At 39.1% G+C, this 14959-nt stretch overlaps 1 protein-coding gene across 1 annotated transcript; it reads right to left on the bottom strand.

Annotated features, from left to right (window-relative positions):
- Nucleotides 1-5696: 5696 nt before the first annotated feature.
- On the bottom strand, nucleotides 5697-12081 carry LOC129339727 (vomeronasal type-2 receptor 26-like). The gene is made up of 4 exons (XM_054994310.1): nucleotides 11254-12081; nucleotides 10301-10528; nucleotides 7507-7633; nucleotides 5697-6607 (listed from the first exon to the last, which is right to left on the bottom strand). Exons 1-4 carry the CDS (start codon nucleotides 12079-12081, stop codon nucleotides 5697-5699), a joined length of 2094 nt encoding a protein of 697 aa, XP_054850285.1.
- Between the last annotated feature and the right edge of the window lie 2878 nt (nucleotides 12082-14959).

Genomic DNA, 14959 nt, shown 5'->3' with positions numbered 1-14959 from the left:
TAGCATCTCATGAGTGCTGTTGAGCAATTGCCCTTGGGCTCCATCTGAAATCACTTGCATGACTGATTGACAGACAAATATCTTGTATGACAAGACTTTTTGCTTGGTGGACATAGTACACGTTCAACACAAACAGTACCAAAGAAATGGCCCTCCCTTCTCTTTCAATTCCAGCCCCCACCCCCACCCCCAATCTTTCACTCTTCAAGTCACAAACATTATTTTATTCTCTCCAAAGGACTGGGGAATACCTAGTTGTAACACCCAAGATGATACAAAAATGATGTGGAAAAGATGGCCATGAAAACTACAGTTCCCTCAATGCCAAATGGGAAAGACCAGGAATTGGGGTCTAACTAATTGTCATATGCTCTTCCCAGTTCTTCTAATTCATCCTGACTTCCTACTTGCTAATTACACAATCCTGTCAGAGGATTAGTTTCTTTCTTACTATCAGATCATTGTCCCCACACTACATATACGGTTGCATTGTGTTTCTCAATTGCCATGTGGATTAGGGAGTATATGGTAAATTCTGTCGACTGATTTTGCTGTTCTTTTGGTTCCTGCCCTGCTTGTTGTAAATTGTTTTATTGTTTTATTGAATGCCAATAAAAGGTTGCTGACTGATTGACTGAATTACACAATAGTGAATGTGGCTGGCTGGCTAGACACAGACACACACTCAAATGATTGCAGGTTTAAACATTTCCGATGACGGAAGAGCAAGAGCATGGGGTACTCAAGAGAAAAGACACATAGGGTGATCCTTTCTCATATTTAATGATCAAATCTAGGGATGCCAGAACTCCCCCCGGCACACCTGGGAGGATTTGGAACATGTATGCTGGTGATGTGCAGGTGCCAATGCCATTTTAAAGGGATTTTAAAATGCTGTAAGGGCCCAATCCTGATCAGGTCCATGGTGTAGAACTCTCTTCACCCACCCCATAGTGTTTTCAAGAGCCAAAATGGCCACAGGGAGGGGTGCAGGTCAAATTCAAAGTTTCAATAACCTGTCCTGAAACTAGGCTGAAACTCATCCAAACAAATTGATTCATTTAGGAATCCCTGAAGTTGCCCAGCCACCTCTCCTCAAACTGGAGGTTTCTAAAAGCATCTCAGCCCCCATATAGCATTGTTAAGAGCAATTTTCTTCATTTCCTTTTAACCCAGGTCTCCCCTGATACCCAATAATCTCTTTCTTTCACCCTTTTTAAGTATTTAGAGTCTGATTACAATCAGTACCATTTTGATCAAAGAGAAATTCGAAGAGAGGAGGGGCAGGAAGGGAGATGCTGAAAAATTTCTAAATTTCCTCAGAGGCAGGCAGTGTCTTCTCAGATCTTTTTGTTTTCATGCTAGTGGACCTCCCTATGATGTACAACAGAAAAATACAAAGATAAACCAAGTTAAAGAGAAATTCCACTGCTGAAAAAAAAAGAGGACTCAGGGCCAAGCTACACATGACGAATGACACTTGAACGGCAAGTGGATTGAGTGGAGGGCAAGTGAACAGAGAGAAATACACTTGCTGTTCAAGTGTCATTCGTCATGTGTAGCTTGGCCCTCAGTCAACATATCTAAAACAGTAACTTTCAGGGAGAGATCAAGTCCTCATAACAATAATAGTTTCATTTTTGCCTGGAACTGGGTTTGTTTTCTTTGTTCTTGTTGAAATCCAGTCATTGTTCCTTGATACTATGAAATCAACAAATTATACAATTTAACTTCTTTCATTTGATTATGTCTTTAAGTCGGCAATCCTTTGCATGCATGTGTAATGGAATGCACTTTAAAGAAGGTTTCTTAAGTGCACTACTCAGAGAGCTGGAAGGGAAGGAGTTAACAATTGCCAGGAATGAGAGCTTGATTGACAGGCCACACCCTCCTCTCTCTGATTGGCCAGTCAGAACTAGCCTTCAGGATGCTGGTTATTTGCTAACAGGTTTTTGAGCAGAGGACAGGATGTTATTTGCTAACAGGTTTTTGAGCAGAGTGTGTGTGAGAGTATGACAAAGAAGGTCAGACAGGTTCCCTCTGGAATGAGAAAAAAGAAATCTTTGGCCCTAACTGTAACATCATTGTCTTGAGGAAGAATTCTAGTTAAGAATTCCAATAATAAAAACCAATACAAACTGAAATCTGTTTACACAGCCATGATAGAACTGGGGTGTGTTTTTGGCAAGAGTGATTGGATATTAAGTGGAAACTCCCATTCAAGCCAAGTGAAAAAGTGTTAATACTTAGGAGAAGAATAATTCCTGCCCAGCGTCTAAAGGGGGTTTGGCTCTGAGGAGGCCCCCAGATCTGTTGTGAAGGGGAAACAGTTTTGAATAAATGTCAGGAAACCTGAGTTGTAAAAGGAAACTCTGTGAAGGAACATTGTTGCTATAACCAAAGTATTAAACAAAATGCCTCTTACTGTGAAGGAGTAAGAACATAGAAACTAAGCTTCAAGAAAACTATTTTGTCTGTTACTTAAAGAATATTCTGTTCTACCAACAAATGTTACCTCAGCACTTCCATTCCTTGACTGCCCTTATTCCATTCCTGCCTGTTAAATAAAGTTGTTGATTCTTTTGAATGTTATACAGTCTCCGGTGTCATTTCCAACACAGAGGAAGTAGGCTCCTGCTTTCCCCCCATCTAGTAATTCACAACAGGAACATCTATCCTAAAGGTATGCTTGGTCTCACATGTCTGAAAAAGGCAGTAACCGAAGGGGGGCTACAAAGCCAAGGAAATCCCAAAAAGATCTTTCTTTTACACTTTAACACAATTTATTTAATTGTAACTGTCTATCAAATTCCGTCACTGTTTCAGCAATAATCAATGGGGGTGAAAGAAAGAACCCCCGTCCTTCTAGAGACAAGAGGACAACTTAAATGCATACAATAAGGGATGTTAAAGGTTAAGTTAATATTTATAGTGATACAATATTTATAGTAATTCAAACAGTCCAAAAAAGAATTGTCGAAGAGTTGTAGTGCTAAACAGCGTCCGTTGATTGAGTCAATGGCATGTGTTCTCCGCTGGAGCACGATGAGGAGAACTAGGAAGCGATTTTTAAAGCGGCAATGATTTTTAAAGTGGCAATGTCTCCCGACGTGTGGGCCCCACACTGAAGTTGTGGGCTGTAGAAAAAACGTCCTTATGAAGTGGATCTCCCTTAAGTAGTATTAGGTAACCACATGAGGAAAGGTACACACAAAGGCGGGAGAAGCACTCCTCAGGGGCGCCAAAGGAACGGGCGGTTTGCACTTTCTTTTCGGCTATGACATCAATTTAGAGTCGTGGACTAAAGGCAGGCTACGAGTTTGCCCGGCATCAAAATCCCTCGTTTCAAGTGTTGTATTTACTCTTCTTTAGGCCAAATTTTCACTATAAATATAATGAAAGTAATTTTAATTACTATGGACTGTAAGATACTTCTATTTTAAAACTGTAAATAATATAAACTTACATAGTCTCTTCATCCAAGTTTTTCTATATGGTCGCTTGACTGTTCTATCAACCAAATTGTAATCAGGTGGCTACTGTACTAACAGATGTATTTTTAAAGGGCCACTTACAGTCCATAGTAATTATGGAGTACACACGCCATTGACTCAATCAACGGACGCTGTTTATAAATATTGTATCACTATAAATATTGACTTAACCTTTAACGTCCCTTATTGTATGCATTTAAGGTGTTCTCTTGTCTCTAGAAGGACGGGGGTTCTTTCTTTCACCCCCATTGATTATTGCTGAAACAGTGATGGAATTTGATAGAGAGACAGTTACAATTAAATAAATTGTGTTAAAGTGTAAAAGAAAGATCTTTTTGGGATTTCCTTGGCTTTGTAGCCCCCCTTCGGTTATTCAGTTCCTTAGAGGAGATCTCCCCCTACTGGTTTTGCTTGAAAAAGGCAGTAACCTTGTGATAGCTCAGCATGAGAGTGCAACTTTCAAAATCCTGATATGTTTTAATTCAATAATAAGGAAGTGCCCCCCTCCCAAAAGGACGTTACTAGAGATGGACCATGGTCATGTTCATTATTTATTTATGTATTTTTATTTAATCATTCATTTGTTTAACTTATTAACGTTATTTATATTCCACCTTTTTCACTGAGACTCAAGGAGGATTATACAATGTAAGTCAATATGATCAACAGGCTGTGACATCCAAAAAACAATGTGATAGGGTTTGGATTGCAGCAGCCATCCAGTGTCAGAGGAGACACCGCATAGTTTAAGAAAAATGAATCAAGAATAAATTATAGCCTCTCACTTATGCAACAAAAAGTAAAAAAATACACCCAGGAACATGGTCATTGTGTTACATATTGAGATGAATCCAGCTAGATTTTTAATCAATCTTACCCAACTCTTCTCTTTACTATGGTCCCCATCCCATAGGGCTTTTTCTATGCAGGTAAGGTGATACCCAACATAGCTTTTTGGATTGTCAAATGGCACCCCTCTTCTCCTTTTCACTGAGAAAAAGCTGGTTGGATCTTACTCACGCTCTTGTCAATAGTGAAGAATGTGGAAGGACTTTTTTTAAAGGGAAAACAATCTGATTATTAGGAATCGATATATATATAAAGAGAAGCGTCCTGACTGACTCATCTGGACCTAGAAATATGAAATTTGAGGAGAACATTCCTTTCATGATGTAAGCATCCACTAAGAAGGGATTTTAAAAATTTACCCCTAAGGGAGTTGAAAGGGGACAAATGTGTTTTCCCAAAGAGATACAGCTTCCCTATGTGGCTGGCAGGCTACTGCTTGCTTGCACCCCCACCCACTGCCAGCTCGGCCACTCTTCCCTGATTGGGCCAGCCTTTCAAGGCCATTTGCATATGCAGCCTGATTGATCCTCACCCCCAACACTCTAAACATTCTGCAGTTGCTATTGGGCAATTGAATGTATCCTTAGGTAAAATGTACCTCCCACTCTTTCCCTCAAAGTTCACTAAGGTTGCCAGTTTCCCTGTGGGGCCCGGATTTCCTGTGTGGCTGGCAGGTTCCTGTCTGCTTGCACCCCTCCCCCCTCTGATGGGTCAGCTGTGGAACTCTGTGCTCTGAGGTAAAAATCAATCAGTTAAAGGCAGTAATTGGATTTAAAGTAGTTAAATACCATAGCAAAGCACGGGTATCAAGCTAGTATCTTATAAATGGTTGATGGGGAGGAATCAAAGATTAAAAGTGCTGTGTCTTCTCTGTTTCCTCTGCATCCAGAATTACAAAGTACTCATTTTCTAGTATAGAATGTCCTTAATTTCTTCATTGCAAATTGAACAGTGTACAATGTACATTTGCACAAGTATTGTTCTGACAGGCTAAAGACTGGCTTTCCCTTCTCAACCTCCCAACCCCCACCTCATCATGTTATCCCATCAGTTTCACATGAGCTGTCTGAGAGAAGCTACGCTGACATGAGGAAAGCCAGTCTTTAGACTGCCAGATCAATACTTGTGTTTTCTCAGACAAATGTACAAGACCGACAGCATGAAAGCTCCAACCATCATCTAAAAATACATTTGTAAGCTATTTTACTCTTAAAAGACAGTTCTCTGCTAATCCAATGTGAATAAACCTAAGAAAAGTAAAAGTAGAGTTCTATGTGGAGAGATATGGACTGTCTGGGTGGAAAGGGAAGCACAGAGAACTGTAAATTTGTTTTCTTAGTGTTTATTCCTGATCTATTTCTCCTGACCATGTCCAGGTATTATCTGGTCCTTGCTATTTAGTTCAGGCCTCAGGAGAATTATAAAACATTTAGGGGCAAAGATACAACCAAGTAATCCAGCACTGGAGGCCAGGATGGAGAAGATCTCTACGGCCACCATATATTTTCCCTTGGTGCTCAGGTAAGCTGGAATAAATGACAGCCAAACACTACAAAATACCAACATGCTGAAAGTGATGAATTTGGCTTCATTGAAAGTGCTAGGCAAGTGCCTAGCAAAGAAAGCTACAATAAAGCTGACCGAGGCCAATAATGCCAAGAACCCCAGAACACAATAAAACATGACAACAGATCCTTTACTACACTCAGTCACAATTTCTTCTGCCAGAGAGTGCATGTCAACATTTGGAAATGGAGGAGCAGTGCACAGCCAAATGGTACAAATAACAATTTGAACAAGAGATGCTGAAGCAACAATGGGAATGGCCAATCTTTTCCCCACCCATTTCCTCATGCTGGATCCAGGCTTGGTGGCCATGAAAGCTAGAACCACAGTCATAGTTTTAGCCAACACGCAAGAGACAGCCACCGAGAAGATGATGCCAAAAGCCATTTGTCGGAGAGGGCAGATGACTGTCCCAGGCTGGATAATGAATAATAGTGATGAGAGGAAACAGAGGAAGAGAGAAATTAGTAGAACGTAAGAAAGATCACGATTATTGGCTTTGACAATGGGTGTGTGCTGATTCTTAAGGAAGATTCCAAGCATCACAATTGTGATCAGAGCCAAAGAACAAGCCAGAAGAGACAAACTGATGCCCCAGATTTCATTATAAGAAAGACTGTTTAAACTCTTGCGAAGACATTGATCTCGGTCTTTATTTGGAAACTGATCTTCTGGACATTCGAAACAGTTGTCCATATCTGAAAAGTAAACAGAACCCATTTAAGTTTCTCTCAATCGTATTGCAACAGTTCCTTTCTCACAGATCATCCTTATCCAATGACATGAAAAGAGTAGACCTAATATTATGGGTTGGATCCAGCCACCGTTTTCACTGATGGAAAAGGGAGGGGGGAATTCCCCCTTTAACCACCCGTAAAACTATGCTGGAGATCATGAGACCATCATGGATAACAGCCATGTATAATAGAAAAGAACTGAGCAAAACTTAGTGAAAAGTCTGGCTGGATCAACTTTATTGGCTCCGTGGTGAACTCGTGAAGGAAGTAACATTCAGAGTGACCCTTAGACAAAGCCCTTCTCATTTGAATTATGAGTTCTTTGAAATACTGAACTACTCCTATTTGAACGTCCTGGGGGATTCCTGCTAGCCCCATGGTTTAATATCAAAATGTATTTTTTTGCAAGTGTATTATATAAACATAGAAGCATGGAGCTGGAAGGGAACCCAAGGGTCACCTAGTCCAACCCCTGCACAACACAGGAAATTCAGAGCTCTCTCCTTCCCCTCACTTCTGTCAGTGACCCTCTATGCCCAGATGAAGCCAAAAACCTACAGGATCCCTGGCCAATCTGGCCTGGAGGTTCCTTTCTGGCCCCAAAGCCGTTATTGGCATGAACCCAGGCATATAAGAAAGGGCCACAAGAGTCTAGCACCAGCTCATCCTTTCATGCCCTCCTGATCTGTGTACATTCATGTTGTCAGAGAATCATCATAGCTGTCAGAGGACCATTTAGCCTCTTCTTAAATACCTCCAAGGAAGGAGAGAGTTCACTGTATGATCATTCTTCGCTGGATGATTATGGGGTGTACAAAGAGAGAGTTTGAAAGCAGAACTCGTAGATAACACCCGCTAACCTTTTTCATTTGAAATCTTTCCATCAGGACATGAAACACAATCATAGCAGCAAAATGGCTTCCCCTCCTTCTTTTTCCTGCTGTAACCTGGGTGGCATTTCTCATTACAAAGAGAAGAAGGTGGCACCTAAACAGAGAAAGTTACAAAGCATTAAGTTGGTGCTGTCAGTTATCTTCGCATTGGTTAGTACAAACGAATACTGAAATCATTTATTATTAGTTTTATAACTAGTACAAAAACACAAACCAACAGAATAAGCATAAGACATATGAAAGATGGATACACAGACTATTAATATTATTGTGAGGAAATATTCCTGTTTATAATGTCTATATTATGATGTCAGTATTTAATGAATGGGTTCCACTTTTCTCCAAACTTGACTATAGAGAGGAGAGGAAATCCCAGAGCTGATGCTATATTTAATTTGTCCATTTCCACAAATCCTGATCTCTAATTAATGGTTGAGATCATAGCCTTTTCCCAGCATCTAGCCTATACATTTTTGGCAGCTATCAAAAGATTTTGTATCAGTAATCTGGTGGAAGTTTGATAGTTACCATTAGCAAACGTCAATAAAATAGGTGGTGGATTCTGATATATCAATAAAACCGAGTGCAAATATTTGCATTTAAATCAAAATCATGTTTCACTTTTAAAGCACAAATTTGAGGTATTCTTAAACAATACCTGAACTTCTCTTTCTTGCAGATAACTTTCAAGGCCATTTTATTAACATTTTGCTGAATATAGTATTTTTTGTATTACATTTTAATCAAAACCAATTCTATCCATAGTAAGAACTACAAGACAGATCAAATCAGCTTTTGTACTTGAGGGAAAGAGAGGAGGGGTCACCTTCAATAACCCCAAATTCTATGCTAAGAATCATGGGTCCTTCACAAACAAAAGTCAAGTGTAAAAGGGACTACAGTTTACAGTGTAAAAGGGACTACCATTATATTACCCTGTTGCCTTAGCCCTTCTGTCTAAGGGTAAACTGTTCTTATTTTTTCCCTCAATTTCTAGAGGCTACAGATACGTCTTGTAGGGAAGTGTTTTTAGATATGGGCTTTATTTAAGTTTTTCAGTTTTATTGTTCAAGACTTTGGTCTAAGAACAGGGGGATGAGAAGAGAAAGAACATTACACTATATGGTTTAGTTTTTATGCTATGATTGGGGAAATTGGAGGGGGCCGCCATCTTATATTCTGTTACATGTATTTATGTTCTTGTATTTTAAATTTATTTACATTTATATATATTTTAAATGCTTATTGAGCGTTTTATTGTACCCTGCCCTGAGCCCGTTCACAGCGGGGGTGGGCTAAAAATTGAACAAATAAATAAATATATATAGAGAGACAGTGCATCCATAATAGGAAAGCTGGCGGAATGATAATAACACACTTTGTAAATTGCTTTGAGTGAGTGTTAAATTGTCCTGAAGGGCGGTATGTAAAACGAATGTTGTTGTTGTTGTTGTAAGTGAATTGAGTTGATTAAAATTTAGGAAGCCAAAATATATGACAATCTTTCAACAAAAGATTAATAGAGATTTCCTTGACAATGTCTTCTCATATATTTGTATTCTTTCCCCCCCCCCCCCAAGTTCATGACTAGGGATGCGACAACTTTCTCAGTGAAACTGTTCAGCAGATGAATTCGCCTTCCTTAACATTGTCAGCTGACCAGGAATACATTCAGATTGAATCGAGCAACTGCTACCAAACTTGTTTAGAAGCTGACTTGCAGTTGATTGGGCATCAGCTGGAAGGCACATTCTCATCTACGCTGCCTCCTCAGCAAAATAGCTACACCGTGAAGATGCAAAAGTGAAGTTTTCCTTCCCCATGAAGTTGGACTGGGACGTCACAATGTGTTTATGTCTGTAAAGTTTGCAGGATGGGAAATTACAAGGTACTGACTTCCAGCTGTCAGCTTCTGATAGCTGCAAATAGCTTAACATCTAATCAATTAGTTGATTGCCTGATCACCACTGGCAAATGAGAAGTGACCCTAACTGGCAGGGGTTGAAGCAACCCGATTCATGACTTCTTAGTACTTAACCTTAGGGGGGGGAGATACTTCCAAACACTGCTAACCACTGAGTGTGGTTTATTCACATGAAATGAGATTGGAAAATTGTTAATTGCTCAGTCCTTGCATCTTCTAAAATAACATGTTCAGTTTGGGAATGCCTGCTTTATGGCTGGAATGGACCTTCATTTAATTGGCCCAACTCATAAGGCTGCTGTTTCAGAACAGCATGGATGGACAGATGGAGGGATGGAGGGACCGAGGAACAAAGGGACAGAGGGACATAAAATCCCAATTTGGCATGAAAAAAGAGCCCCATTGTGGATTCCTCTTATAATCCCCAAGCTTCTTATTTTACCTTTACAGTTTGAGAAGGAGTGTTAGAACACTTAACTTCCACACCATCAGAAGTTAAGAAGAAATTCTCCATCTGAACAACCAGTGAGTTCCCCAATGGACAGCTGTGATCTGAAACCTAGTGTCCTGATAGGCCTGTGCTTCCTCCCTAAATTGTTCTCCCAACATTTGTTAAACTGGTGTACAAAAATAGAAACTTTAACTAAAAAACTTGCGCTGTGTTTCAATGCAGTCATTTCTAAGAAGGTGCCATTCTTGCCAATTACTAAGACTTTCCGAAAGGAGCTGTTGCAAAGGAATATGTCCCTGATAATAAGAAGAGATTGTCCAGCATCTGAATTGGAACTGAAACATTTTCTGTGCTTGCTTTGTGCCCTATAAGATATAGATACCCACCTCATTAAAGATGCTCTGCCATGCTATGCTCTCTTCATTCATAATAAACTTTTTGTCTCCTGAGTCCTGAGGATTCATCCTTCCTACTTTCAAACTTAACAAAGACTTGTTTGGGAAAGAAACCCAGTTTGCAATATCAAATCCAGCTATCAGTTGACCATTTTCATTGAAAGATACCTGGTCGCCTGCGGTGCTGTTAAATGAAATTCTCCTTAAGAAATGATGAAGCTAAATTGAAAATGAAAGTAAAATTGTTATTTGTATATGAATGTAGTATATAAATGTATGATTATTTAGATCCTTCACAAAGAGATTATTCAAACACATGCCATCAATTTCACTTTACACAATTTTTTGCTATCAGCAGAGTCCTCATTGAACATAGACTCTGGCCTCAGTCTGGTGGAAAGCACTCTCTCTGTAGATCCCGGCTCTGCAGAATCTGTTGCAGTTCCACAGAGCCTGTAAGGCAGAGTTGTTCTGCCAGGCCTTTGGCTGAGAACCGACGTTCTCTCTCCTCTTTGACCACTGCGCCCCGTTCCATTCTGCCCTGCACTTTACCATGGCAGCAATCTGTAGTTTTTATGCTTTTATAGTGGCCAGTGTAATTATTGACATTGCCAAAACTGGAACTTGATTACAGTGATTCTGTTTCTCTTTACTAATTGCACGTGTTTTAACTGTATTCATTGTTATTTATTGTTGCTGTTATCCACCCTGAGCCCATTGGCAGGATATAAACCCAATAAAATAAATGAAATGAAATACTTAGTTTCAGGTAGGTAAACATGTTGGTCTGCAGTAGAAGAGCAGGATTCAGATACAATAGCAACTGAAAGGCCAGCTGAATTTCCAAGGTATACCTTGGAAATCTAGTGGGTTTTTAAGGTTCTATTGGACCTGGCTTTCAGTGGCAATTCAAATTTTGGAAACATTCCCAATCAACGCAATACCTCCCATGGTTGTGAGAACTGCTTCTTTTCTGCCTTTATCATTTCTCGGTGTCTCCATCCAGCTGAGTTCATGGCATGCAAAGCGTGCGCTATGGCATAGACGGCAATGTAGATGCTGTAACTTTGGCCAGACATTCCCATTCCATAAAGATCTCCTGGAAGGTTCTCCAGATTCTTCTTCCCAGTACAAAATCCCCTGTTCTCCTGACCAGCACTGAAGTACTGCAATAAACAGATGAACACCTGCTCCCAGGAGATCTTGAGATAGCCATTTCTCTTTGTAAAATAAGTACTTAGAAGATGCAGGAAAAGTTGGAAACCCAGTACCTTGTGGGAATGAACTGCAAACGACAATGCACCATGGAAGACTTCTCTTACAAAAGCCCATGGGAATCTCATCGGTTCAAATTCCCAGTGAGATGTCATGATCCAAACTTTACTTATAGATATCTTTGCTATCTCTGCCACTTTTAGTAAGAGCTGCAAAGATGCCATCGTCTCGCTGTTAAAATATGTAACAAATACATTGGTTTGGGTTGTGTTTAGAAAGAGGGAAATGTTCCTAAAGTCTTGTATTAAATCTTTCAATGTGTCCACCAATAAAATGTTTTTAAGTTTTTCTGTGAAAGCGGAGCAGATGCCCTTCTCGGAAAGCACCGGGGTCAGTGCCTGTATGAAACCTTCTCCTTTATCATCGTCCCCTGCAATGATCCCGACCCATTTCCATTGGAAATGCAGGAGTAACTGCGCAATCCCATCGTACTGATGTTCTTCATTGGGAATTGTACGGTAGAAGGAAGGGATCTTGTTTTTTTCATATTTCTCCATAGCAAATAAACAGTAACTGATCTAAGAAAAAAATAGGTATGTTTTTACATCAAAGGAAAAAGTTATTGTAGCATTATCTGCCTATCACATCTTACAGAATCAATAGATATGTGTACAATTATAACAACTTCAAATTTCATCACAGGTAAAATACTTAGATATTTTTTTCTCCATGGGGATGACACGAAACAATTACTTGAATATATGGTAGGGGTTTTTTTTGTAATATTGGTGTCCATATCATGAATCCCCCCTTATGATTTCCCACTGCATATTTTATAATAATGTTAGTAATTCCTGGGTTTGGGGGTTTTTTAAAGCATTTTTTCTTGTCTAAGAACCTTTCACATGTTATCCTGGTAGTATTTACCACAAGTTTCTAAGATATGTTGATGCAATGATCTCCCATGTTGTACATGGGTCTGAAAGATATTGATGTGAATAAAGTATCTCACTGACTCTGTATCTTCAAGGTCATTTGAGTCAGTTGTTAATCCTAAACTTTATGGGCCTTTATGGGCCTTTATGGGGCTTAACTCTAGTCTTTGAAGCAGGGCTTCAGAAGATGATCGTAGAGATCAGGTAGGTTCATATGAGATTAGACAGTCCTCAACATATGTTGGTCTCAAACCATATAAGGCTTTAAATGTCAAATCCAGCACCTTGAATTGTGCTTGAAAACAAAATGGGAGCCAGTGTAGATGGAACAAAACCAAAGTGATGGTCCCAATGACCCACTTGAGTCAACATCCTGGCTGCAGCATTCTCCACCAGTAGACATTTCTGAATGCTTTTAAAGGACATCTCCACATTGAGTGCATTGAAGTAATTTAGGAGCCAAGCTTCAAGAGATGAATTACACAAGGAGGAGCACATGAAGGGAGTCATGTTAGCTGGGAAGTTGTTTCAAAAGAAATTGGAAGGCTTTGTTTTTTTTGTTTTGTTTTTTAATTATTTTTATTAGATTTTTATAATGAGGAAATGGATTACAAACAAGAACAAAGATTTCAATAGCAGATTCGTGCACAAGGCATATATCCATCAATCCATAAATACAGAAAGCCACTACATAACCAGTTAACACCACTTATACCTTCAAGCTTCCCTTTTAATCTCTCCCATCATTATTTAATTTTTATGCTTTTTATCCACTTACTCTATTTCTTATTTCCTTTCTAATAATTCTTTCTTTTGTATATATTATTCATAAGTCCCATTTCCAATCCCCTGCATTTTAGCCAAAATTGTTAATCCATTAATCATTCCAGGAGTAGAAGATAGAAATAGAAAGGTAGAAGATATGAGCAGTAAGATACATGATCCTTATTATATATCAATATAAAAAAGAAATATTTTTATACCAGGTTTCCCTCATTCTTTCATCTATTTTATCCAAGCTATCAAAACTTGTATATTTAAATTTTCATAACAGTGAGGCTGGGAACACCAAATAGGTATTTGGCTTAAACACTAAATTATATTCTTGAAAGAGTAGCTCTTTCATCTGTTTTATCAAAGCCATCTAAGCTTATATATTTGGATTTTCATAATAGTGAGGCTGGGAATAACAAATAAGTATTTAGCTTAAACACTAATTTATATTCTAGAGAGAATATCTAAAGTCTAGGAGTAATTGAAGAACTCCAAAGACCCAATTGTCACATTATCACTAGTCCTTTAACAGTAAATATACAATATCTAACATGTTATAAAACATCTAAACTTTCAGTAAATCTGTGTTACGTATGATTAAACATAGAGCTCCTCCACCTTGTTCCAGCCTGCCCCCCCCTCTCCATGGGGGGGACTTGGGGGGCTGAATTCTCGAGTCCCAAAGAACCAGGGAAATCATGGCAGAGAGCTCATAACTCAACTGCCGTGCCTTCACTGCTTCATCCCGGAAGTCCCAGAAGGCTTTGTTAATTTACCCTCTCTACAAAGTCAGGGAGATTGTTGCTGAGATGGTTTGTTAATTTCCTCTTTGCCTCTCAAAGGCTCTCTCAGTTCCACTTCCCCTTCTAATAGGCTAAGAGGAAATAAACCTTCTGAGCAGTGATTTCCCTGGCCCTGTAGAGAGGAGAAATTGACAAAACCTTCCAATCTCTTTTAAATCTTGGCTTTCCAGCTAACATTGAGGCTCCCCTCATGTGCTCCTCCTCATGTAATTTGTCTCTTGTTGCTTAGTTCTAGATGTAAGCACGATACAAACATTCAAAATGCCACAAGATAAAAAGAACATGTGAAATCGTCATGGAAATCTTGAGTTGGATTCCTCTTGAATTGGCAAACTATAAGCATTGCAAATACATGTGGCAATTCTTATAAATACAAAAATTCTTATAAATACAAAAACCGAACAAAAATATTAAAATTCTTCTAAATACAAAAACAGCGATCTCCCTGTGATTAGTATATTGTCTACTCCAGGCCTAAATCTCATAGTACTGTGAAGTATTTCTTCTTTTCTTAGAGACTATGTGGGCCAGCTGTTATTTGTTACTGTATTATTATCTATGGATAATGTCTCATGCTCTTATGTTAGAAACATGTCAATAGTTTATGTTTGCGTTCCACTTTTCTTATGGGTGGAAGAAACCCAGAATTGCCTTCAAATATTTATGTATTCTCCTTTTATTTTGGAGTTCAGGATCACACTTAATCTTCTACCCATTTTGAAAAGTTTGCCCACCTATCCAGTTAGTTTGATCTTTGCCCTTTACCCTACAATGAGATTCAGAGATTTCAAACTGTGCTGCAATGATATTTACTAATGAGCAATTTGCAAAATTCTTGTATTAAACACTGACTTTGTCTCTTTCAGTGCAGTATATCTTACCAGCCAGCCATTGACTACCAGCAGTCCCACTTTAGTTCAAGT

Source organism: Eublepharis macularius, chromosome 12, assembly GCF_028583425.1.
Source record: "Eublepharis macularius isolate TG4126 chromosome 12, MPM_Emac_v1.0, whole genome shotgun sequence".
In the NCBI taxonomy this organism is placed as follows: domain Eukaryota; kingdom Metazoa; phylum Chordata; class Lepidosauria; order Squamata; family Eublepharidae; genus Eublepharis; species Eublepharis macularius.
Note: the sequence above shows the minus strand (reverse complement) of the source record. Positions and strands in the feature narration are given on the sequence as shown.

Coding starts and splice junctions, on each gene's coding strand:
- LOC129339727 (XM_054994310.1), bottom strand. CDS start 12,081: ATGGAGAAATATGAAAAAAACAAGATCCCTTCCTTCTACCGTACAATT. Junction 10,529..11,253: donor AGTTCTCACAACCATGGGAG/GTATTGCGTTGA, acceptor TTTTCAATTTAG/CTTCATCATTTCTTAAGGAG. Junction 6,608..7,506: donor AAAGATTTCAAATGAAAAAG/GTTAGCGGGTGT, acceptor TTTACTTTTCAG/ATATGGACAACTGTTTCGAA.